The sequence below is a fragment of the Vipera ursinii genome, assembly GCF_947247035.1.
Source record: "Vipera ursinii genome assembly, chromosome: Z".
Lineage (NCBI taxonomy): Eukaryota > Metazoa > Chordata > Lepidosauria > Squamata > Viperidae > Vipera > Vipera ursinii.
Window position 1 is genome coordinate 58002108 of NC_139517.1, and position 26406 is coordinate 58028513.

The 26406-nt window shown below is 42.1% G+C and overlaps 1 protein-coding gene across 1 annotated transcript in view; it reads right to left on the bottom strand.

The window, feature by feature from the left end:
- VWC2 (von Willebrand factor C domain containing 2) overlaps positions 1-26122 on the bottom strand; it is a 75494-nt gene extending 49372 nt beyond the window's left edge. The window contains exon 1 of the mRNA XM_083377172.1: positions 25640-26122. Within this exon, the coding sequence (XP_083233298.1) occupies positions 25640-26047 (408 nt within the window). The 5' untranslated portion in view covers positions 26048-26122. The remainder of the gene's footprint in view (positions 1-25639) is intronic.
- Between the last annotated feature and the right edge of the window lie 284 nt (positions 26123-26406).

Sequence of the window (26406 nt, forward strand, 5' to 3'; positions counted from 1 at the left end):
CGATCAGCTGGAATGTTGCAGCATCTCCAAGGACTTGTGATTTACATTCTGCTTGGCAACTGATTCATATTTATGATGGTCACAGTGTCCAGGGTCATGTGAAATGACCAAAACCTGCTGTAACCACCCTCGCTGCCAATCCTCAACAGAAATGCTCACAACAATGAAAACCTTGGACAGGAGGAAGAGTGCCGCCCGGCAGGCAGGCAGGTATCTTGCTCAGCTGATACTTTTTCCAGTGCCATTGTAACTTCGAACAGTCACTAAGCGAACTGTTGTAAGTCGAGGACTACCTGTACTTCATCACTTTTTTCCTTTTTTGGGGGGATCATCACATTTTTGACACCTTGCTAGGCAATTGGTGGTACTCGGATGTTGCCATATCCTAAATGTGGTACAATGGGTGAAAAGGTTGAAAAGCCCTGGGCTAGGTGATAGATCTTATCTAGAGGGGTAGGTTTAAGGCATCTGGTAATAATTTTGCTAGCTTAATTCAGAGCAACATCTACTTTTCCAGCATATGCAGATTTATACCAGACTGGGCAGGCATATTTGCCTGCTGAGTAGCAAAGAGCTAAAGCTTTGTCTTAAGGACTCTTGGTTTAGCACCTCAAATAGAGCTCATTAATTTCCTGGCAATGTTATTTCATCCACTGACCTTTGGTTTAGTGCTGGTACAGTGCTGCTTATATGTAAGGGCCCTATCTAAAGTGACTTCTAAATATTTAGGCTGTGGCAATATTCCAATAACATCCCTCTTCATATAATTTGCAGCCTGCTTATTGCAATAATGGAACCCACATACTTGAATTTTTGCTGCATTTGGTCTTAACTATCACAATAGTATTGTACTATCTCAATCATTGTTCAACCTCAGGAATGAAGGTTGTGTCCCAGGATAATGTTGTAGGTTCTAATCTGTGTCAGTCAGTCTAGGTTATTGAACCTTCTCAAATGTTTTTCCCTGTACAGCCATTGCTTGATCATCAACATACATATATGTGTTGCTACCTTCATGAAGTGGCTGATAATTGATGTAAATATTTTTTAAAAAACTGAGCACCCTTTTATATAGGTGCTCTCAGAGCACGTCATTTATTAATTGATTGAACACTGCAGCCGGAAGGGGTAGAACCCTGAACTGGTAGCATCCTAAGGGGCAAGTGAAAGTTGTTTTCCATTTGTCTCCCTCTTTAATTCTAATCCTGTAATACGCCTCCCTTAAGTCCAGTTTCATAAATATTTTTCCCTTTCGATAGATGTGCTAGCATGTCTTTCATGAGAGGGAGGGGGTATAGGTTACTCTCACTCACTGCATTCAGAGATCTATAGTTCATGCAGAGGCAAAGAGTCCTGTCCTTCTCAAAATAGCACGGGGGCTGTGGTCTTGGGCTTTGCCAGGTAGATAAAACCCCTTTCCAGGTTTTTATCTATGAACTTTTGCATCTCCTCTAGCTCCCGTGGGCTCATGGAATACAGTTTTGGCTTGAGTAATATTGCCCCTGGAAAGATTTCGATGGAGCAGTCCATGGGTGAGTGGAAAGGCAATTTGTCAGATTTCTCCACACTGAATACTTCAGCTAGGTCCCGATATTTCTCTGGAATGTCCTGTAATTCTTTCCCCCCCATCGCTGCTGCACTTTCGAAGGGGCTTTCCCTAGTTTGGGGTTGAGTTGGAGTTCTTACTGCCTCTCCATCTGGGAATCTGAATTCTCCCATCCTCCAGTCCACCTGCGGGTTTCACTTGGTTAGCCATGACCAGGATAAGGGGGCATTCCATGCCAGAGGTCACTATAAATATTATAGTCTTTACATGATTCCCTATGGTGAATTGGATAAGTAATGTGGCAAGAATGGCTGGTGTCCCCCCTGCAATGGACCCATCTAATTGACTGAATGAGATCAGTTTCTTTAGCCTCCTCACCGGAATTTCTAAATTTCCCACTAAAGTGGGGTTTATGAGGCAACAGGTGCAGCCAGAGTCTATTAGTGCTCTGAATGCAACCCTCTACTAAAGCTTGCGACCAAAGTCAAAAATAACAAAAAAAAGCTTCTTTCAGCATGTAAAAAACAAGGAAAACGTTGAGGAAATGATTGGTCCATTAGTGGGGGAAAGTGGCAAGAAGTTATCAAGCAAGAGGGAGAAAGCAGAACTATTTAATTCATTTTTTTGCATCTGTCTTTACACAAAGGGAAAAAACAGTCCAATCTACCAAAAACAGTGCCATAAAAAACAGATTAGAAACACAAGTTAAGATAGGCAAGAAAATGATAAGTGAGCACTAGATGAGTTCAAATCACCAGGACCAGATGGATTACACCCCAAGGTTCTGAAGGAACTGGCAGATGTGATCTCAGAACCACTGAACTATATTTTTCAAAGATCCTGGAGCACTGAGGAACTACCAGAGGACTGGAAAAGAGCTGATGTAGTTTCCATCTTCAAAAAAGGGAGGGAAAGATCCAGGAAACTACAGACCTATCAGCCTTACCTCAATAGCCTTGGTGGAGCAGTGGGCTAATGCCTCCTTAAGTAACACCAGCTGCCTGCAATTAGTGCAGGTTCGCATCCCACCAGGCTCAAGGTTGACTCAGCCTTCCATCCTTCCGAGGTAGGTAAAATGAGGACCCAGATTGTTGGGGGCAATTAAGCTGACTTTGTAATAATGCCGCTTGGGGGTGTGTGTGTGAAAGCCCTAATAAGCAGGCATATACATAGAATGAAGGCTACTGCTAAGATTGTAAGCCGCCCTGAGTCTTCGGAGAAGGGCGGGATATAAATGGAATTTAAAAAAAAAAAAATACCTGGGAAGATTCTGGAAAAGATAATTAAACAACGATTCAGCGAACACCTAGAGGCAAACAAAGTCATTACTAAAAATCTTATTGCATTCTTTGACCAAGTGACAAAATTAGTGAACCAGAGGAATGCTGTGGATATAATTTACTTGGACTTCAGTAAGGCATATGATAAAGTAGATCACAACCTACTACTTGATAAGATAGAAAAATGTGGGCTAGACAGCATCACCACCAGATGGATTCGTAGCTGTCTGACTGGCCATACTCAGCATGTGGTCCTCAATGGAACTGCATCTACATGGAGGGAAGTGTGTAGTGGGGTGCCCCAGTGCTCTGTTCTGGGCCCAGTGCTCTTCAACATGTTTATCAAAGATTTGGATGAGGGGATAGATGGGGAACTCATCAAATTTGCAGACGACACCAAGCTGGCAGGAATAGCCAATACTCCAGAAGATAGGCTTAAGATACAAGAGGATCTGGACAGACTCAAACACTCAGTGCTTTCTAACAAAATGAAATTCAATGGTGAAAAAAGCAAGGTTCTGCATTTAGGCAAGAAAAACCAAATGTACAGGTGATACCTTCCTCAATAGTAGTAACAGAGAGATCTTGGAGTCCTAGTAGACAATCACTTAAATATGAGCCAGCAGTGTGCTGCAGCTGCCAAAAAAAGCCAACACAGTGCTAAGGTGCATTAACAGGAATAGAATCAAGATAATGTGAAGTGTTAATACCACTTTACAATGCCTTGGTAAGGCCACACTTGGAATACTGCATCCAGTTTTGGTCACCACAATGTAAAAAAGATGTTAAGACTCTAGAAAGAGTACAGAGAAGAGTAACAAAGATGATTAGGGGACTGGAGGCTTAAACATATAAGGAATGGTTGCTGGAATTGGGTATGTCTAGTTTAATGAAGAGAAGGGCTAGGGGTGACATGATAGCAGTGTTCCAATATCTCAGGGGCTGCCACAAAGAAGAGGGAGTCAAGCTATTCTCCAAAGTGCCTGAAGACAGGACAAGAAGCAATGGATGGAAACTTTGAATAAAAGTAATTGCTATGCTTGTGTTCAGGGGAAACATGTAATCCATGTAGTCCCCTTCCCACTGGAATGGACTAAAAACCCAGAAGGCATAACATGCATATTGGCTATCAACATAGAATGGCCTGGGAAAATGAAAGTTGTAAATCCTTTTCTCTCCTCTTTCCACCAGTAAAAACCCTAGATATTAAGAAACCACCTACATTCTTTGCAACCTATGGTAACCACATTGCATGTCTCAAAAGCCAAGGTATGGATTCTGACCTGATAGTAGGAGAACTGGAAGCATATGTGGAAACAGTAGATGTAACCACAGCAGCTGAAAAAATGAATTATTCCAACATGGGCATACCTAGAGCTGACTTATGGTGGTATTATGAGGATAAAATATTAAGATATGTTGTTTCCCAAAATTGGGCAGGTACTTGTGCAATTGCCCAATTGGCTATCCCTTTCACCCTGGCATTTGAGAAAGATAGTAAAAGAACACCATAGAATAAAAAGAGATGTATTAGGAACATCCTTTGATGACAAATTCTATTTGGATGCTTTTTCCCAGAGGAATTCCTGATGAATATAAGGTCCGAAACCAGATAGCCACTGGGTCTGAATCACTGCTCTGTTGAGTGACTATAAACAAGAATGTAGATTGGATCAATTATATCTATTATAATCAATTCATTAATTACATCAGAGATCAAAGACATAGCTGCACAGCTAGATGCCACCAGTAGAATAACTTGGGAAAATAGAATGGTGCTAGATGATATTGGTAGAGAAAGGAGGAGTGTGTGTAATGTTAGGAGGTAGGTGCTGTACCTTTGTTCAGAATAACACAGCATCTGATGGAACAATCAAAAGGCCTTATAAGGCCTCACTATGTTAGCAGAGGAATTGGCTGATAACACTAGAACAGATACCTTCTGTACTGGGTGGCTCAATTCTTGGTCTAGAAAATGAAAGGGAGCAGTTCTATCATTAATGACTTCAGTAATAGCAGTATTTGGAATTCTAACAGCTTTAGGTTCTTGTATACCTTGTTTTCAGAGGCTTAACTCAAAGAAACAGCCATAACTAAGAGAATGCCACTAGGAGAACCCCCTCCCTATAAAGAAGCACATTTAATGTGCATGAGAGAGGAATATGAAAAGCTATTACAACAATTTGAACAAAATTATAGCATTTATAGCATGTATTAGGGTTTAGAAGGCAATAAAAAGAAGAAAATGGGGGAATTGTGAAATATGAAATACTGCTTCTAAGTTTAATTATAAAGAAAGTTGGGAAACAGTTTGAAAAATTAGTATTGTTCTTACAGTTAACAGTGTAGTTCAGAAAAGTCCAGAAAAAAATAAGGGAGAGGGGGTGCTTTCTGAGTTATAGCTAGGGAGACTTTGCCCTGTAGCTAGGGTGACTTTATCCTAGCTAGGGAATGTTTGTGAATAGGAACTCTAGATAGGTTGTGAGCTTGTTAGTATCCAGCCGATGGGAAACCAGAACAGTGCTGAGCGCCAGGGGGGAGCAGGGGAAGGGGTATAAAAACCTGTTGCCTGCTTTAATCTGGGTCTACCTCATGTGCACCCTTATTTGCAAATTCGTTAATAAAATTCTGCTACTTTTTGGTACTGGAGTGCCTTCATTGCTTTATTGCTTACTTATTTCTAACATACCTAAAATAAAGTTTTGTTTTCCTTTCCCCCCACCAAAGAAATGTAAGTATCAATCTAAATCCTTTTGTCAGTGCTTGTCCCCATTTTTCATTAAAATTGAAATAATGAAAGTCCTTCAATGAAATGAAGTATGGATTTTGAAGGAATGATGAAAAATAACAAATATCACATCACCTAGGCGCTAGGGATATTGGTTGTCTCTTAGCCTGCAGAATTTTTCAGAACTAAAAATAGTAACAAAAATTCATTCTTTCTATAGCTCCATTAGATTTGAAATTTTATTTATTTAGTTACATTTTTAAAATCTCACTATTATTTTTATAGATAACTCAAAATGGCAAACATGCGTAATACTCCTTCCTCCTCTTATTTTCCCCATACCAACAATCCTGTAAAGGCGAGTCAGCTGAGAAAATGACAGGGCCAAAGTCACCTAATTGGTTTTCATACCTAAGGTGAAATTAGAACTGTCTCCTCATTTCTAGTCTGGTGCTTTAATCACTAGATCAAACTGGCTTTCATCAAAGCAAAATATATTGCATTGTCCCACCTCAATGCTGACTAACTACAGCAGTATTACCCTACTTCCTGAACACATATCAAGTGTTATTTGCAGAAAAGATCCTAAAATCTTGTTTTATAGGATTAAATTGTGGGCACTCTATCACTGGAGATTTTTAAGAAGAGGCTGGACAGTCGCTTGTCTGAGATAGTATAGATCCTTCTGCTTGAGAAGAACTAGAATACCTCCAAGGTCCCTTCCAGATCCATTCTATTCAGTAACTTCTTTATATGTAGTCAAAATCCTAGAGAACAGTTTGGCCATCTTTTAATTTTTTGGGATCTTACTAAGGGAAATCAGCTCTCCAGAGAAGGAAATATTAAAAGGGCAGAAAAATATATTTCCTAAAAAGAAATAGAAGAACCAGGAAAGCATGCCCAGTTTTCTTAATAGTCTCAGGTCTCCTTCCCCCCTGCCCCCCCCCCCCGCCGCAAACAGAAAATCAGTTCTATAGACATGCAAATGTGAACCATCAAGAATGTTGGAGCTACAAGCTTAGGAAGACAAAGGCCTAACATCTACATACTCCAGCCCCAGGGAAGCAGGGGCTGGGACATACCCACCACTATCAAGAATCCTAAAAGGGCATGTCACTGCACGTTTTTTTTTGTTCGTCAGAAAAGTTCATTTCTAACTGTACATTTCCCCTGCTCTCTGCACCTGTTGTGATAATGTATCTGGTAACCATAGTGAATCCCATATGACTAGTTATGTTATGGTTTCAGTCTGTTTAGTGTGCATGTCTAGAAAAAGTTCTCACAGTTTTTTCTTTATTGCCTTTCACTTTGCTGTTACTGTCTGTTACGTTAGGATGTAGTCAGCTAGCTCTCTTTATAATATATATTTAGTTTTTATATTTTTGTAATTAAAAGGTATTTAGTAAGGTTATGCGTCGTGTTTTATTTCCTTCCTTCATGCACATCATGCATTCTCTGAAGCACGGTCCTTCGCCCTCTACTAAGGTGATTTTTACCTTAACAGGGCACACCTGGACTCAGGTCAGGATACTTGACACAGGAAATAGCCTCAAACAAGAACAGGAAATAACACCAAACAATACAGGTGAAACTCGAAAAATTAGAATATTGTGCAAAAGTTCATTTATTTCAGTAATGCAACTTAAAAGGGGAAACTAATATATGAGATAGACTTATTACATGCAAAGCAAGATAGTTCAAGCCATGATTTGTCATAATTGTGATGATTATGGCATACAGCTCATGAAAACCCCAAATCCACAATCTCAGAAAATTAGAATATTGTGAAAAGGTGCAATATTCTAGGCTCAAAGTGTCCCACTCTAATCAGCTAATTAAGCCATAACACCTGCAAAGGGTTCCTGAGCCTTTAAATGGTCTCTCAGTCTGGTTCAGTTGGAATCACAATCATGGAGAAGACTGCTGACCTGACAGTTGTGCAGAAAACCATCACTGACACCCTCCATAAGGAGGGAAAGCCTCAAAAGGTAAATGCAAAAGAAGTTGGATGTTCCCAAAGTGCTGTATCAAAGCACATTAATAAAAAGTTATGTGGAAGGGAAAAGTGTGGAAGAAAAAGGTGCACAAGCAGCAGGGATGACCGCAGCCTGGAGAGGATTGTCAGAAAAAGGCCATTCAAAAGTGTTGGGGACTTTCACAAGGAGTGGACTGAGGCTGGAGTCAGTGCATCAAGAGCCACCACACACAGACGGATCCTGGACGTGGGCTTCAAATGTTGTATTCCTCTTGTCAAGCCGCTCCTGAACAACCAACAATGTCAGAAGCATCTAACCTGGGCTAAAGAAAAACAGACCTGGTCTGTTGATCAGTGGTCCAAAGTCCTCTTTTCTGATGAGAGCAACTTTTGCATCTCATTTGGAAACCAAGGACCCGGAGTCTGGAGGAAGAATGGAGAGGCACACACTGCAAGATGCTTGAAGTCCAGTGTGAAGTTTCCACAGTCTGTGTTGATTTGGGGAGCCATGTCATCTGCTGGTGTTGGTCCACTGTGCTTCATTAAGTCCAGGGTCAATGCAGCCGTCTACCAGGAGATTTTGGAGCACTTCATGCTTCCTTCCGCAGACGAGCTTCATGGGCATGCTGACTTCATTTTCCAGCAGGACCTGGCACCTGCCCACACTGCCAAAAGCATCAAAACCTGGTTCAATGACCGTGGGATTAGTGCTTGATTGGCCAGCAAACTCACCTGACCTGAACCCCATAGAGAAACTATGGGGCATTGCCAAGAGAAAGATGAGAGACATGAAACTGAACAATGCAGAAGAGCTGAAGGCCGCTATTGAAGCATCCTGGTCTTCCATAACACCTCAGGAGTGCCACAGGCTGATAGCTTCCATGCCACGCCACATTGAGGCAGTAATTGCTGCAAAAGGGGCCCAAATCAAGTACTGAGTACATGTGCATGCTTATGCTTTTCAGAGGTCCGATATTGTTCTATGTACACTCCTTGTTTTATTGATTGCATGTAATATTCTAATTTTCTGAGATTGTGGATTTGGGGTTTTCATGAGCTGTATGCCATAAACATCACAATTATGACAAATCACGGCTTGAACTATCTTGCTTTGCATGTAATGAGTCTATCGCATATATTAGTTTCCCCTTTTAAGTTGCATTACTGAAATAAATGAACTTTTGCACGATATTCTAATTTTTTGAGTTTCACCTGTAGAGTCTAAGGGGGAATAAAAACCCACTACCCACATGCACTCAGTCCTTTTCTGTTGGATCCATCCTTCTGTCTGGCTTTCCTTTGTAATAAACTGTAACCTTCTTCCTAAAGCAGTCTCCATGTTGTTTATCTCCGGTTTGGATGGAACCATGATGAAGACTTTTCTTCCTACATTACTGCTGATGTTAGATTAGCCAAAGAATCACAGATCTATTTCTGTTGTTTTGTTGTACAGATAAGACAAATACTTCACATCCAATTACTTATCAACACAATTCTTTCTTTACTCAGATTTTTACATATCCTAAGAAACTCCATGCCTGATAAGCATAGCTAGAGATGATGAGCCAGTTTAACAAAGTCCACCTTACACTATATAGTATAGAGATATCCTGATTATTTCTATGCATGTTAATCTTCTTTATTAAAGCAGATTTTCCACAGTTAGAGCAGTCAATGAAAATGGAAAGAATGCATAATGAAAGTAAGAAATCTTTATGATAATCTAAATATGCCATCAGTAGTTACTAGTTCATACTTGGGCTAAAACACAATTGAGTGGTAAAGATTAGACAAGCAGATAGAGCCAATTATATCTGGTATCTGAAGCCAACTTGATTTTCAATTTTACCATATCATTCCTTACATAAGGAATTAGAATCTAGAACTTTCTTAAATGTAATTTTTAAAAAATATCCTTATAACTTTCCCCTCTTAAATTCTCTTTTTAGAGTCTGACTTTAAGAGCAGACACTGCCTGTACACTGATCATTCATTTGGTTGGAGATCAAAGTAAAAATGCTAAGAAACAGTTTGGAAAGTTACACAGATAGTGATCAATCAAAGTTACAACAGCACTGAAAAAAGTGACTTATCACTACTTTTCATTTCAACCGTCAGCATCCTTATGGTCAAGTTATTAAAATACCAGTGCTTGGCAACTGGAATGTATTTATGATGTGTCAGAATCCATTTATATCCCATTCATAAATCCCTATCTGTATGTTCTAAAATTTTACACCCCTCACTGGATTCTGCCATTCCCAAGGAGGAGAAGAGATGTTAATTGGCCATCCCTATCCATTTGATGCAGGGTGTTTATTTCAGCCTGCCTGGAGGCCGTCATTAGACCAGGGGAAGAACCTTTGAACTGAGAAGAACAAAGAAAGGGAGGGGGGGAGAAATCTGGTTTGTATCTCCAATTGGAATCTGAAAGGGAGGAAGGAAATGACATAAAGGCATGGAAGATCCCTCTTCCCTTGGAAGGTTTTGACACCTGAAACTTAATTGATCCGGGGCTGTCCAAATGGACTGAGGGGAGGGGGTTTCACTCGGGGACACTTTAAAAGTATTAATCTGTAACACAGTTTTCAGATCCTGTCTAGATTTTCCACTGACAATCATGATTTAGTAAAAGTTTCTTTTTGGACAATTCTGTCCCCAACAGTTCTGCTTTCCCAAGACGTGGATTGGGGTGGGACCTGACATTAGACAGGATCTGCAGTAAGAGTCAACATGGAAGGAAAACCCTTACTGGGGGACTTTGCAAATAATACAATGTCTAACAATGAAGCAAGGCAGAAGGAAAGCCCCATGGAAAGGGAGTTTTCCCCCCAACCAAAACCCCACCAATGGTCGGAAGCTGAAGTATTGGATTCCTCCGGGGAAGAGGTGGCGGATACGCACGACTGCAAACTGCGGTGGTCGATGGGCATTGGAAGGAAAAGTGAGTGGGAAAAGGCATCGAGGAAAGTGACCCTAAGGCGGGGCGGCCACCAACCTGAATGGAGGCAAGAGATGGAGAATTCCCTGCACGTCAGTGAAGAGGAGTGGATCCTAGAGAGAGCTATTGACCTGATGAAGAAAACCCTTAGCTCACTGAGAGGAGAAAGCTGAGTACCGCAGCCGCAGCAGTGCCTGGGGCTGCAACTGGAGAGACAGTGGGGGGGATCCAGTACTTGCAACACCGGGGCCATCCGCTGGAACAGGAGTTGCTGCCTCAGTAATACCCCCCCCAGAACCACAGACAGGGATCAGGATGAGGGGCAATACCACCCGCTGCACAGACAACAATCCATTCAAAGACTTCCGCCCCTGGAATCAAAATTCAGGGGGGAGCCACCACGCTTGGGGGTTTTCCTAACCCAAGTCCTCAGCTATATGGAAGAATATGGACAGGACATCCCCAGTGACAAAGGCTGCATCCATATCATACAACCCGCCCAAGACGGACCGGCTGCAGACTGGGTGGTAAACCTGCATGATTCCAACGTCCCAGAACTCAACAACTTCAACCGATTCATGTCATCCTTGAGGAGGCGATTCGAGGATCCTTTGGCTGATTGTAAGGCCCGGGAGAGAATCAAAACAGTCAGGAAGGGCAGACGGCCAGTGGCTGAATATACCCAAGAATTCCAAGCCATTGCCAGCAAGCTGAACTGGCCACAAGATATCCTCCTTAGCCATTTCAAAGATGGGCTAAACTATGACCTGTATGATGCCTACCTGCCTCGAGGAGACCCACACCATCTCAACGACTGGTATGTCCTGGCAGAGGAGGCGGAGATGGACCTACTGAAGAGGCACCACCGGGGGAAACCATGGGCCCGCACGCCACCCGAGCAAACATGCGAGGGGAAATACCACCGTCCACAGCTAAGAAATCAACAGGCTGTTTCAAATGCAGGAGAGAGGGCCACCGCGCCGCAAAATGCCGCTCAAAAGCCCCCCAGCGTAAATCAGTGGCATCACCTTCCAAGAAACTAGGGAAGCCCCAAGGCAACCCAAAAGAATCTTCCATGAAGGAGACAGAGGCCAAGAACTGGGATTGAATTTCAGCATACACCGCAGGGGCGGTAGACACCTCAGAAGACAGCTCAGATAAGTGGAAGAAGACCTTTGATAAGTGGATCCATTCCACCCATCCTTAAGACAGTGACTATATTAGCTTCCTCTATGCCTGAAGCCGTCAAAGAGCCCTAATAGACTCTCTTTGCACCCGCTGCCTCATCAGCCCGACGCGGTGGGAAGATTGAGCACCCCAGTAAGGAGACTAAAACAACCAATCTCCTTTAGCCAATTAGATGGGTCAATAGCGGGGGGGGGCAGCTACCCTAGCCACTTTACCAATTCACCTATCCCTGGGGTCCCATGAGGAAGACATAACATTTGTAGTGGCCCCAGGCATGGAATGCCCAATGATTTTAGGACTGGAATGGCTGAAGAAATGGAACCCCAGGATAAATTGGAGGACAGCAGAACTCAACTTCCCAGAGGGGGAGCGTAGGAGCTTAAAACCCCAAAGTATCCCCCCAACCCAAAGAGAGGAGTCAGCATCGGTGGGTGAAGAGAAGGAGTTACCAGAAATACCAGAGGAATACAGGGACCTTGCTGAAGTTTTCAGTGAGGAATGGGCAGATGAGCTTTCCCCCCACCGTCCCACAGACTGCGCTATAGAATTCAAACCCAGGGCAAAACTCCCAAAGCCCAGGATGTATGCCATGAGCCCAAAGGAAATGGCGGAGATGAAAAGATTCATAAAGAAAAACTTAGAAAGAGGATTTATTGAGCCTGCCAAACTCAAAGTGGCCGCCCCGGTTCTGTTCAGGGAGAAGGACGGGTTCTTATTGTTTATGGACTATAGCATGGACTATAGATCCCTAAATGCAATTAGTGAATGTAATCTGTATCCCCTACCCCTAATGAAGGATATGCTATCCCACCTATCAAAAGGAAGGATTTTTACCAAACTAGACCTGAGAGAAGCATATTACCGCATTAGGATTAAGGAAGGAGATGAATGGAGACTGCATTCAACTGCCCAATGAGTTGCTACCAGTTCAAAGTACTGCCATTTGGAGTGCAAGGCCCCCCCGCAGTCTTTATGTAATTAATTAACAACGTGCTAAGAGAGCACCTATATAAGAGCGTCCTGGTTTACCTAGATGATATCCTTATCTTCACTGAGACCAAAGAGGAACATATCAACCTAGTCAGAGCAGTCCTGAAAAAGTTGCGGGCTGTCCACCTATGTGCTAAACTATCGAAATGTGAATTCCACCAGGAAAGAATAGACTATCTGGGGTATCACATATCCCCTGAGGGCATTGAAATGGACCCTGGGAAAGTCAGGGCAGTATTAGAATGGGCACCACCCCCCCGCACACAGAAGCAATTGCAAAGTTTCCTGGGATTTGCAAATTTCTATCACCAGTTCATCCCTTCATTTGCCCAAATAGCCCTGTCCCTCACAAACTTGTTGAAAACGAAGGGGGGGGGGCAGTGAAACCCAGCCAGCCTCTGAAGTGGACAATGGAATGTCAAGCAGCATTTGAGAGGGTAAAGAGACTTTTTTCTGCTGAACCTGTCCTGAGACACCCAGATCCCGATAAACCTTTTGTAATACAGGCAGATGCTAGCGATGTAGCGGTGGGAGCCGTATTATTACAGGAAAATGATGAGGGGGCGTTGCAACCATGTGGATATACATCCAGGAAACTCACAGACAGAACAACGTTGGCCCGCATGGGAAAAGGAGGCATATTCTGTGAGATGGGCTTTACTTACATGGCACCAGTTCCTGGAAGGAAATAAAATCCCCTTCCAGGTCTGGACAGACCACAAAAATTTGGAAGCACTAAAAACACCCAGGAAACTCACTCCTAAGCAAGCCTGCTGGTCCCAACATTTTCACCGATTCCATTTCACTCTCAAACACTTACCAGGGGGGGCAGAATTTCCTGGCGGATGCATTATCTCGCATGCCCCAATATAACAGGACACAGGTTACTGACTCTTAAACCACTTGTGCCTGAACAACAACTGGCAGCACCAGGGCTCAAATAAAAATGAAGCTGAAGGTTCATGAAGCCAAAATGAAGCCAAACTGGAATAGAATTCCAAAAGTCTTTGGAAAGTGATGAATGGTTCCAGAAAAATAGACATGTGTGCAGAATTAAAGATGGACTACCCTGGGTGGGTGAGAAGTTATACATACCTGACACCCAGAGGATCAATTTCATGCAACTGTGCCATGATACAAAATCAGCAGGGCATTTTGGGTTTGTAAAAACCTTACACTTAACTAAAAGGCAATTTTGGTGGCCATCCATGAAAAAGGACATAGAAAGCTATGTGGGCAGCTGTCAAATTTGCGTGATGGCCAAGAGGCTGCAAGGAAAATCGCTAGAACTATTACAACCGGTGGCGAACCCCTCAGCCGCATGGAAAGAAATAACCATGGATTTTATAGTGGAATTACCAGAAAGCAGCAGGAACATGGTAGTCTGGACTGTCACAGATCTGTTTTCTAAACAAGTGCATTTCATACCTTGCCAAAAGATCCCTACCGCAAACGTTTTAGCAAAACTCTTCATACAGCATATTTACAGATTGCATGGGGAACCACAATGCATAATATCTGATAGAGGGGTACAATTTATGTCGGCATTTTGGAATTACCGAACCGGTAATTCCTGAACTGAAGGAATGGATTGCTCAATTACAAAACATCTGGCCAATCGTTAGAAAGCTTTAGATGAAGCTAGACAAGCATACAAGACACAGGCGGACAAAAAAAGAGTTGATCCCATACCATTCAGGGTGGGAGAGATGGTATATTTATCCACAAAATACCTTAAATCACTACAACCCTGTAAAAAACTCGGACCAAAATATATTGGACCTTTTCCAATTAAAAGAATCATAAATCCAGTAACAGTTGAATTAGGACACAGGTCGGCAACCTGCGGCTCCGGAGCCGCATGCGGCTCTTTGAGCCGTCTCTTGCGGCTCCCAGCTGCCCGGTGCGCACGCACTTTCTTCCAACGGGCAGTGGTGCGCGCGCACCTCTCCAAATGGAGAGTGGCACCGCCCGTTTGGAGAGGTGCACGCGCACCTCCCCGAATGGGCGGAGGTGCGCGCGCACCTCCCCAAACCTTTGGAGAGGTGCGCGCGTACCTCCGCGCGAATGGGCAGCGGTGCCACTCTTTCAGGAAGCTGCCGCGGCCCGTTTGTGAAGCTGCCGTGGCCCGTCTGTGAAGCTGCCGAAAGCGGCAGCTTAGCAGACGGGCCGCGGCAGCTTCCTCAAAGAGCGGCGCCCCTGCCCATTCCGAGAGGTGCGCGCGCACCTCTCCGAACGACCGGAGGTGAGGGCGTACCTCCGCGCGAATGGGCAGCGGTGCCGCTCTTTCAGGAAGCTGCCGCGGCCCGTCTGTGAAACTGCCGAAAGCGGCAGCTTAGCAGGCGGGCCGCGGCAGCTTCCTCAAAGAGCGGCGCCCCTGCCCATTCCGAGAGGTGCGCGCGCACCTCTCCGAACGACCGGAGTTGCGCGCGCACCTCCCCAAACCTTTGGGGAGGTGCGCGCGTACCTCCGCGCGAAGGGGCAGCGGTGCCGCTCTTTGAGGAAGCTGCCGCGGCCCGTCTGTGAAGCTGCCGAAAGCGGCAGCTTAGCAGACGGGCCGCGGCAGCTTCCTCAAAGAGCGGCGCCCCTGCCCATTCCGAGAGGTGCACGCGCACCTCTCCGAACGACCGGAGTTGCGCGCGCACCTCCCCAAACATTTGGGGAGGTGCGCGTGTACCTCCGCGCGAAGGGGCAGCTGTGCCTCTCTTTTTGAGGAAGCTGAGACGGGCCGCGGCAGCTTCCTCAAAGAGCGGCACCGCTGCCCATTTGTGCGGAGGTACGCGCGCACCTCCGGTCGTTCGGAGAGGTGCGCGCGCACCTCTCGGAATGGGCAGGGGCGCCGCTCTTTGAGGAAGCTGCCACGGCCCGTCTGCAAAGCTGCCGAAAGCGGCAGCTTTGCAGACGGGCCGTCGCCGTCGGGCAACCAGGAACCGGTTCCATCTCATTTTTTAAAAAATGGCAGCCGCGTGCGTCCGCGCATGCGCAAAAAACCTTTTTGTGCATGCGCGTGCATGGACACACGCACACGGCTCCCTCTTTTTTTAATTTGTGATGGAACCGGTTCCCAGTGGCTCTTTTTCTTTTTTAGGTTGCCGACCCCTGAATTAGGACTACCCAAAAATCTTAGACAAATACACCCATTTTTTCACTGCAGTTTACTGAAAAGAGAACAACAGTCACCCCTACGAACAAAAACCCCACCACCACCACCTCCCATCATGGTGGAAGGAGAACAACACTTTGAGGTGAAGGAAATCCTAGATTCCAGGAAACACCAGTATATAGTAGCTTGGAAACACCTCCCCTCCTCAAAAAATGAGTGGGTCAATAAACACCACGTTAAAGCACCAAAGTTACTTAAGAGGTTTCATACAGAATATCCTAACAAACTGGGCTAACATTTATGTTTTATTTCCTCTACAGATGGACCTATCTTTCTTTTAAGGGGAGCAGATTGTCAGAATCCATTTATACCCCATTCATAAATCCCTATCTGTATGTTCTAAAATCTTACACCCCTCACTGGATTCTGCCATTCCCATTTCGGGCTATCCGCTTCACAGCTGAGTGCAACAGACATCGCTGCAAGCCTTGCTTCCTCCTACACCTCCTGTGGCATTGACGCTGAAGGACTTACAAGATGCCTTTGCAAAACAATCCCAGGTAATATCAGAAATGCTGGGTGATAAGATGGCAAAGTTGGAGGAGAAATTGGAGAAATTGGAGGAGAGGATGGAAGAGAAGTTTAAAGTAATGGAGGAGAGGATGGAAGAGAAGTTTAGTGCAATGAGGGTAGACATTTTGTCTACAGTGGAAAGCGTGGCTGAATGTGTGCAATGTCTGGACGAAAAAGTGGAGGATCTTAGTCAAAAGAACACTATATTAGAAGTAAAGGTACTGGAGAATGAAAATTTAAGGGATAAAATGGACGGAGAATTGAGCCTTGTTCAGTATCATCAGATGCAGTATGCTATTAGAATTAGGGGTTTAAAAGAGAATCCTAAAGAAGACCTAAAGCAGCTGATTTCTGAGGCTTTGGAAGCAGTATTGGGCCAGCCAGCATCTGAAATAGAGGGATGAATGGATAAAGTTTTTCGTGTAAATTCATGGATTGCAAGGCAGAGGAAGCTACCTAGAGATGTGGTGGTCTATTTTACAAAGAGAGCAACTAGAGATGAAGTTATTCAAGCTGCTTATGATACTAAAGTTGTGGCTGCTGAGCAAGAAGTTCTGGTTTTAAAAGAAATTCCTCCAAAGATTTTAAGGAGAAGGAAGGATTTTGCATTTCTCGTACAGGAACTTAAGCAACGTGATATTAAGTTTAGATGGGAGATTCCAGTCGGATTGGTGGTGATGCACGAAGGTAAAAGATATCGTCTGTTTACTGTGACTCAGGCGCGTGATTTCTACAATAATGTCTTAAAAGCAACCCCTCTATCACTTCTGGAAGCTGCAAAGGGATCTGGAGAGGGAAAACCTCAAGAGGCCGAAGTTGGACAGACAGAGGAGAATGGTGCTGGAGGGGATCAAATTATAGCTTCGTCAGCTCCTGTTGGAGAGCAGAGGGTCACGCGTGCCGCTTTAAAACGAGCAAGACGAGCACAAGAGCAAGACCAGCAGAAGTTTATGGAACTTTCAAAGCGTACCTATAGTGAAGCTGTGGGAGGAGCGCGGCCCAAAGAAAATATAGGGGCCATTAAAGATGTGCTCCAAAAGCTTCGGGGTGCCACGCATGGTGACTAAATTTCTAACCTGGAATGTTAATAGATTAAACTCACCACAGAAGAGAAAGTTTTTCAATATTTAAAACAATTTAAGATTGATGTTGTATGTTTGCAAGAAATGCATATTAGGGCTATGGACCAAAAGTATTTATCGAACTCAAGGTTGGGCACGCAATTTGTTGCTTCTGCGCTGAATAAGAAAAATGGAGTGGTTGTTTACGTTAAAAGTACTTTAACAGCGGAATTAATTGAAGCAGATAAGCAAGGAAGATATGTTATGATAGACTTGTTGTTAGAAGGTAAAAAAATGCTTTTAGTTGGACTGTATGCTCCTATGTATGCTGACTTTTTTAGTTTACTTCATACAAAGCTTACTCAGTTGGATTACAAATCGTTTATTTTTATGGGGGACTGGAATGGTGTTTTGGATGTACAGATGGATAAGGCTGGTTCTTTTAAGCGTGCTCCGAGTCATGCTAGATTGCCTAAATCTTTTTTTGAAATGAAGGACGATTTGGAATTGCGAGATATTTGGCGTGACACACACTTACATGAAAAGGATTATACTTTTTTTTCTGACAGACATCAATCTTTTTCTAGGATTGATTTTATTTTGCTGATTAATGATTTTTTTTCTAGGACTAAGAAGGTAAAGATCTGTGCAAGAACTATTTCGGACCATAGTCCAGTTTGGTTAGAGATCAATAAGGACAATAGGGATAGGCGCTCGTGGCGTGTAAATGAGAATTTGTTTAGAAATCAGAGAAATGTGGAAGAATGTAAACAGCGGATGAAGGATTTCTTTGAGATTAATATGAATAAGGATACCTCTATGGACATGGTTTGGGATGCTAGCAAGGCCTATATGAGAGGGGTGTTGATATATATGAATAATAAATACAGACATACCTTGGAAGCCAGAAGGAAAGAATTGGAGAATGAAATTAGGGAAAAAGAAAAGGCCTTAATTTTGAATCCACTGGATGTGAAGACTAAGGAGGTTATTAAGCTATTAAGAGGACAATTTGACAAATTAATGGCTGATCAAGTGGCAACCAACTTGCGGTTTGCTAGGCATAGTACTTTTTGCAATGCTAACAAGCCAGGTAGATGGCTAGCTTATAGACTAAGGAAAAAGCAAAGGGCTTCTAATATAGATAAAATTGAACATAAAGGAAAGGTTGTGTTTCAACAGGATCTAATTAAGGAAGCCTTTGTGGATTTTTATTCTAAATTATATGCTAAGGAGAAGATTAATGAAAAAGACATTGATGTATATTTGGAGAATGCTAGCATCCCGGTTCTTACGCAAGCACAAAAAGAGGAGATTAACCAATTGATAACAGAAGAAAAAATTCTTATAGCAATTAAGGAATTGAAGTTGGATAAAGCGCCAGGTACGGATGGTTTGACTGCGGTTTATTACAAAAATTTACAAATGGAGTTGATAAAGCCGTTAAAGGAACTGTTCCAGACAATTCAGAGAGGGGGAAAGGTGCCTCCGTCTTGGAGAACTGCTTTTATCTCTTTGATTCCGAAGGAAGATCAAGATGCTACTCAAGTAAAAAACTATAGACCGATCTCACTTTTAAATACAGATTATAAGATATTTGCTAAGGTGTTAGCTAACAGATTGATGAGGGTTCTGCAACAGGTGATTCATGGGGATCAAACTGGGTTTATTAGTGGTAGGCAAATGACCAGGGGAAGAACCTTTGAACTGAGAAGAACAAAGAAAGGGAGGGGGGGAGAAATCTGGTTTGTATCTCCAATTGGAATCTGAAAGGGAGGAAGGAAATGACATAAAGGCATGGAAGATCCCTCTTCCCTTGGAAGGTTTTGACACCTGAAACTTAATTGATCCGGGGCTGACCAAATGGACTGAGGGGAGGGGACACTTTAAAAGTATCAATCTGTAACACAGATTTCAGATCCTGTCTAGATTTTCCACTGACAATCATGTTTTAGTAAAAGTTCCTTTTTGGACAATTCTGTCTCCAAGAGTTCTGCTTTCCTAAGACGTGGATTGGGGTGGGACCTGACATGTTTGCAGCATCTTGGATTCATGTGATCACCACCTGTAATTTCTCCAACTGTCTTCTGACAAGGAAAGTTAATGGGAGAAGCCAGATTTACTTAACAGCTCTATGATTCACTTAGCAACTGTAACAATTCACTTAACAATTATGGCAAAACAGTTTTAAAATGGGGTGCAACTCACTTAACAACTACTTGCTTAGCAATAGACATTTTGGGCTCAATTGTGGTCATAAATGGAGGACTACCTATACCACACAGAGAATTGTTGAAAGCAGCATCACATAAAATATTTTAAATCTAAACTACTTATTGTGGCACACAAAATGCAAAATTTATCACATACTAAAAATCTTAATAAAATCTTGATTAAAAATCAATCTATTATATCTTGATACATACTCAGTAACATAATTTCTATTTCATAGAAGTGAATTACAGAATACAGAATAATAAAGTTGGAAGGGACCTTCCAAATGTACCTTCCTGCGCGAACATGAGTGCCTGCCACTTCCACAGCCTTGTTCTGATCTGGAGTGTTGCCTATACCTTCCTGCTACATGGAAGGAAGTGTGTAGTGGGGTGCCCCAGGGCTCTGTTCTGGGCCCAGTGCTCTTCAATATCTTCATTAATGATTTGGATGAGGGGCTAGATGGGGAACTCGTCAAATTTGCAGACGACACCAAGCTGGCAGGAATAGCCAATACTCCAGAAGATAGGCTTAAGATACAGAAGGATCTGGACAGACTCGAACACTGGGCACTATCTAACAAAATGAAATTCAATGGTGAAAAAAGTAAGGTTCTACATTTAGGCAGGAAAAATCAAATGCATAGGTATAGTATAGGTGGTACCTTGCTCAATAGTAGTAACTGTGAGAGGGATCTCGGAGTCTTAGTGGACAATCACTTCAATATGAGCCAGCAGTGTGCTGCAGCTGCCAAAAAAGCCAACACAGTGCTAGGCTGCATTAACAGAGGGATAGAATCAAGATCAAGTGAAGTACTAATACCACTTTACAATGCTTTGGTAAGGCCACACCTGGAATACTGCATCCAGTTTTGGTCACCACAATGTAAAAAAGATGTCGAGACTCTAGAAAGGGTACAGAGAAGAGCAACCAAGATGATTAGGGGGCTGGAGGCTAAAACATATAGGGAACGGTAGCTGGAATTGGGTATGTGTAGTTTAATGAAGAGAAGGGTGAGGGGTGACATGATAGCAGTGTTCCAATATCTCAGGGGCTACCACAAAGTAGAGGGAGTCAAGCTATTCTCCAAAGCACCTGAAGGCAAGACAAGAAGCAACGGATGGAAACTAGTCAAGGAGAGAAGCAACCTAGAACTAAGGAGAAACTTCCTGACAGTTAGAACAATTAACCAGTGGAACAACCTGCCTCCAGAGGTGGTGAATGCTCCAACACTGGAGGTTTTTAAGAAGAGACTGGACAGCCATTTGCCTGAAATGGTATAGGGTTTCCTGCCTGAGCAGGGGGTTGGACTAGATGACCTCCAAGGTCCCTTCCAACTTTATATTATTATTATTATAGTGTCATCTGCAAACTTGATGAGTTCCCCTTCTATTCCCTCATCTAAGTCATTTATGAAGATATTGAAGAGTACTAGGCTTAAGACAGAATCTTGTGGCACCTCACTGCTTACTTCTCTCCATGTAGACGTAGTACTATTAAGGACTATTCATTGAGTGGAATTTGTCAGCCAGTTACTAATCCATCTGGTGGTGAAGCTGTCTATTCTTCATTTTTCTAGCTTACCAAGAAGAAAATAATATAAAGTAATGTAATCTAAAGAATCTGAGCATATGCAATTAAAATAAAATTAAAAACTAACAGTAAAGAAGCATTTTGGCTCTTTATTAGTTATGATAACCATAATCTCAAATGAATAATTCATGGAGAGGGAAAGAGAAAGGCCATCAAGGTAGTGGTGCATATTAATAAATATGGAGAAATTCATCATACATTTGTCAGTGTAAAAGGAAAGTGATTCAGCAAAGGAACTGCCACCAAAGAAATTAAAACCGGTACTTTTTTTTACAGTTTGTAACATTTTATTACATTATGGAATAAAATACAAAAATACAAAAGCAAATAGTAGACACAGTGGAGAGGGAAAGGGGGGGGGAAATGAGGGGGAGAAGGGAAAAAGAAAAGGCATTGACTTCTAACTTCATCTGTTGCAGTAGAAGGAAACATTAACACTGAACCTCAACTTTTTACTTTTCCATAATATTATAAACTACCTATTTCTATAGCAACAAATGAATGTAACCACTAAAACCCAAATCCCTTCCTTCTTTTAGTCATCAAGTTTTTGACACCTTGCTAAGCACTTGTGGGACTAAAAGTGGTACAATCTATGAAAAGGTCAAAAAGCCCTGCTCTAGACTATTCCAGAATCTCTCTCTAGTATTACCTATAGTGTTTTATGCAATCCATCTTTTTTACATCTCTGCCATTCCTTGGTTCCATTTCTAACTCTCATTCTTCCATAATTGCTCCTTTGCTCCTCAGAGCTTAGCAGTTTCCCCCCTTGCTACAATCTACCTAAGGCTGATCGTTCCATTACTGTTCTTAGTTAAAAAACAGGAATGTTGCATAGAATATATAGTTTTAATCTTAATGCATGCCCTTTAGGCAACCTATATACAACACAATTCTCTACTAACAAATTATACTTTTCCAATATTAAATAATGTAATTACCTAAGAACCTAAAGTTAACCTAAAAATATATTTCTGATTGAGCCCCAAATCGAAATTAATCAGTATGCCTACAAGTATAAATTACATTTTTTCAGGATAATTAAAATACTGTCTCTCTAGAAAGATTTACCAGCTATAAATACTGAGTGATTATATTTTCCATGTTCTCTCAGTTTAATGTTAGTATTATACATGGTGTGGTAGGATGGAGGGTAATATTATACATGGTGTGGTAGGATGGAGGGTTTGTTGTCACTGTGTGTTGGGGGGAGAGAGCACGGGGGGAGGCTCAGCTAATCTCAATGTACACATGTTGTACTTTGACAATAAAGGTTTATTATACTATAAACTCCATAATAAGTGTGATACAGATTATAAAAGTCTGCCATCTCATTTATGAAGAAAATGATAAATAAATTAAAATAATAAGTTACCTAAATACATTTTCCCACAATTCCTTTTGTGGAAAATAGTTGTGGAATACTTGTAGAATTTCTACAATAAGTAAAAATTATCCTACCAGAGCAATATATTTTAATACTTGTAAAACATATTCTGATAACCAGGGTTTTTCTTAAAAAAAAAAAAGGTGCAGGAACTCTCATCTTGGCAGGCGCAGGGGGTGGGGGAGGCAGCACTGCTGCGGTCATGGGCATGAGGGATGTTGGTGGTGGGCTGTCCCCCGGGGCCGGCACGGCTGGTGCAGTGGGAGCAGCCGGGCCTGCTCTATGCAGCAGGGCTGCGCGAGGTGGGCGACGGAGGTGTGGCGGGCCAGATGATGCAGGGTGGCCACTTAGGTGTGCAGGGCGAGGCGATGGTGGCGCAGGTCCAGCACTGGGTAGGCCACCAGCCTGGCTGACACGGGTGAGCACAAGGAAGGAGTGTACATGGACTCCTCAGAACCTACCTCCCACTCCTTGTCCTCTCTTACTTACCTAGTTGAGATGGTGTAGTTGGGCAACAGGGAGGGATGCAAACTTCCTGCCAACTCACCTTCGCTGCAGACAACTTGCCAGTGCAATGTTTGCCAGCTAGGTCTTTTGGTGCTCTCAGCAGCAATTCCTATTGGCTTTCAAGTAGCATAGCTTGTGGGAGAGAGGGAGTAACATAGCTTGTGCAAAAGCTTTTTTTGTGTGTGTGCAAAAAAAAAAAGGTGCCGGAACGCCATTCAGAGCGTTCAATGAGAAAAAAGCCCTGCTTTTATGTTTTGATCTTATGATTTTAAAAATATATTTTTTTCTATTGTAAGTTGCCTCACACCTCGCCATGTGGATTGCATACAAATATTATATAATCGGTAAATAAAGGTAGAACATATGTTAAATATACATCAAATGATAATATGCTTCCCTACAAAGTCAATTCTTGCTCAACGACAGACCAAGGAGTTAACTCAGAAAGGCAAGAGGAAAGTCTAGAAGAGGTCTGTGCAACTTGTAGAAGGGAAAGGCTCACACTGATAAATTAAAAATCTTTGTGGTCTGCAAAGGAATGCTGGTGGGCTAATCAATATTTGGTGACTAGAGGAGCATCTACAGTGGAGCTCGTGGTCATGGTAAGCCATGGAGGCACTAGGCAACATGACTTTTAGGGCAGTGGTAGTGATTTTATTACTTTTTTTAAAAAAAGTCTGTGCTCTGTCCAAGGGTGCTTGGCAGGCTGCACGTACAGGCCTGGTCTAGAATTTATTTTGGAGCATTCAACTATCTAGAGCAGGCATGTCAAACTCATTTTGTTTGAGGCAACTTCTTATAAAAGAATTGCCATTAATTTGTTTTAATAAAATAATTTAAATCAATTTTTCACTTGATTTCAAATTAAATGAATTATATTGGTTGACAATGAGATTTTTTAGTACAATTGCCAAATGCAATAAACTGGTTTTAAGTATATGTTACTGGAAGGAAAAAGCAATCCCTGCTGCGTTACTGATCCCAAAGAACCATTTGCATGTATTCAGGTATCCTTAGGGTGCCATAGTTATGGATGAGAAATATTGGTTGCAAGGTTGGCATTTCTGGATGTAATACAGATATTTTGGACTTATTTTTGTTTCTTTGCATGTTTGATATTTTTAAAAAGGCATATGCAACTGACTATGCTTATGCACATATGTAACATCCTTTTGCTAGAATACATGACCACTGCTTTTCCAGAATGTGAAAAGTGAAAGATTGTACTAAACAAAATTTTAATGTATGGATAATACCACCAGAAATTATTTTAGCCTTTTTAATAAATGTTGTTATTGATGTTAAGCTCACCATGGAAAACATTATATATTGTTATGTATAAAGGCCACATGACCTCTCTGTGGTCATGTGGCCGGCATGACTAGACGCACGGAACGCTGTTACCTTCCCACCGTAGTGATCCCTATTTTTCTACTTGCATTTTTACGTGCTTTCAAACTGCTAGGCTGGCAGAAGCTGGGATGAATAACAGGTGGTCACTCTGTTATGTATATACTAGGTTAATTATTTAAAGACTGAAGTGTAACATAACTAGATTCTAAATAATCTATTTTTCAAAACACACAACAGTCCAAACAGAAAAGGTAAAGTCTAAATTAAGAATGTTTCATTCTTAAGAATTGCTTAATTTAAAGTGGTTTAGTTGTAATAGATGGTTAGATTCAAAATAGTTTTCAATAGTACAAAATAGTACAAAAGATACTATTTTTTCTAGCATCAGCTAAATTAGACATATTACATTGAGAAAAATGTTTCCCATTTCTTTCCTGTTAACTTTATGAAATCATCATTGCAGAAATGTTAACATAGGAAATAGATTATTTTGTTATCTAATTTTACCTTCCAAAAGACAGAAGCAGATGAAAAATCTGAGGTTCCTTCCTGTTGGCTTTTTTGAATTAGCTGCTTTAGATTCTAAAAGTTTAGTTCCTAAAGAAGTAACCCTGTAAATAATTTTAATGTCCTCCTCTAGTGCAGGGGTAAGCAACCTTGGCTCTTTTATGACTCATGGACTTCAACTCCCAGAATTCTTGAGCCAGCATGGCTCAGCTTGGAAACCTCTCCTTTTCCCCTCAGCATGGCTGGCTCAGGATTTCTGAGAGTTGAAGTCCACGAGTCATGAAAAAGAGCCAAAATTGCCTAGGCATGCAATAGGCTTAGGAAAGCCAATAGAGGGAGTTTCTTTTTTCTTTTGCAAAACAAGGTGCCAGAACACCATTCTGAGCGTTCTATGAGAAAAAAAGCCCTGCTGATAGCATAAGGCATTGATGCTAGTAAGAATGACATATCTAGAATTATGCAACTTCAGTACCTGGTAGTGTATAAAATCCAGTATTTGAAACTGATCACAGCCTTCCTTGTTAAAATATATTATTTCATTTAACATTGTAGGTTGTTTTGGTAGTACTTAAAATGCAAAAAGATAAGGATGTGATAATAACCTCACAATTGAGATTGTTGACAAATCAACAGGAAGAGCAGATCAACAATGAATGAACAACCTCTAATTCACCACAATCAGTGTTGCCTTACCATGAATTCTTCCAGTGTCCGGTAGATTTTCCCATGGAAATCACAATAATTTTTACGTTCTTTGCACTGTGGACAGCATTGAGTAGTGTCAACATGAATACAGCGAGGGTGGAGTCTAGGGCATTCTGGCTGGATGCACAACGGACCTTCTTCAGTACAAAGACAAGGGCATGCAGAGGGTCCTGGAGTAAACTTCTCCCCAATTGCATAAACAAAGCCACTCTCATCCACACAGCCTTTTCCACGGTAGTCTGGATAAATATATTCCTCTGGGGGTTCGGATGTGGTATCAGCAATAATATCTAAGAGGGAGAAATCTTCAGCAGCAGGAAGTTCCTCTTGAATATCTTTGACCTGATTATGAGTTTCGAGATTCCCAAACTTATTATTTGTTGCCTGAATACTCATAACCTGTTTTTGCTTTGTCCAAGATTCTTTATTAGAGTAATTTCTGTTGCCTTTGCTTTTCCAGTCCCTGGTGCCTTCTTCTCTTCCATTCATAGTCATTTCATTCATTTTTCCTGGTCCATGATTCTGTCTTTCCTGGGCTAATGATTGATATTTTTTTTCCTCACTTGTTTTTATCTCCTGCTTGTCTTGAGCCTTGGATGGTTTTTGCAATGGTGTAGTAGAATTACACAGAACAACCATCAGGCAGCATGTCACAAGAAGAGAACTAGAAAGAGCCCCAAATGCCATTGCAGTATTAATGGGAATCATCTAAGGCATCTCAGATGGACAAAACATATTTCATTCAAATCAAAGGA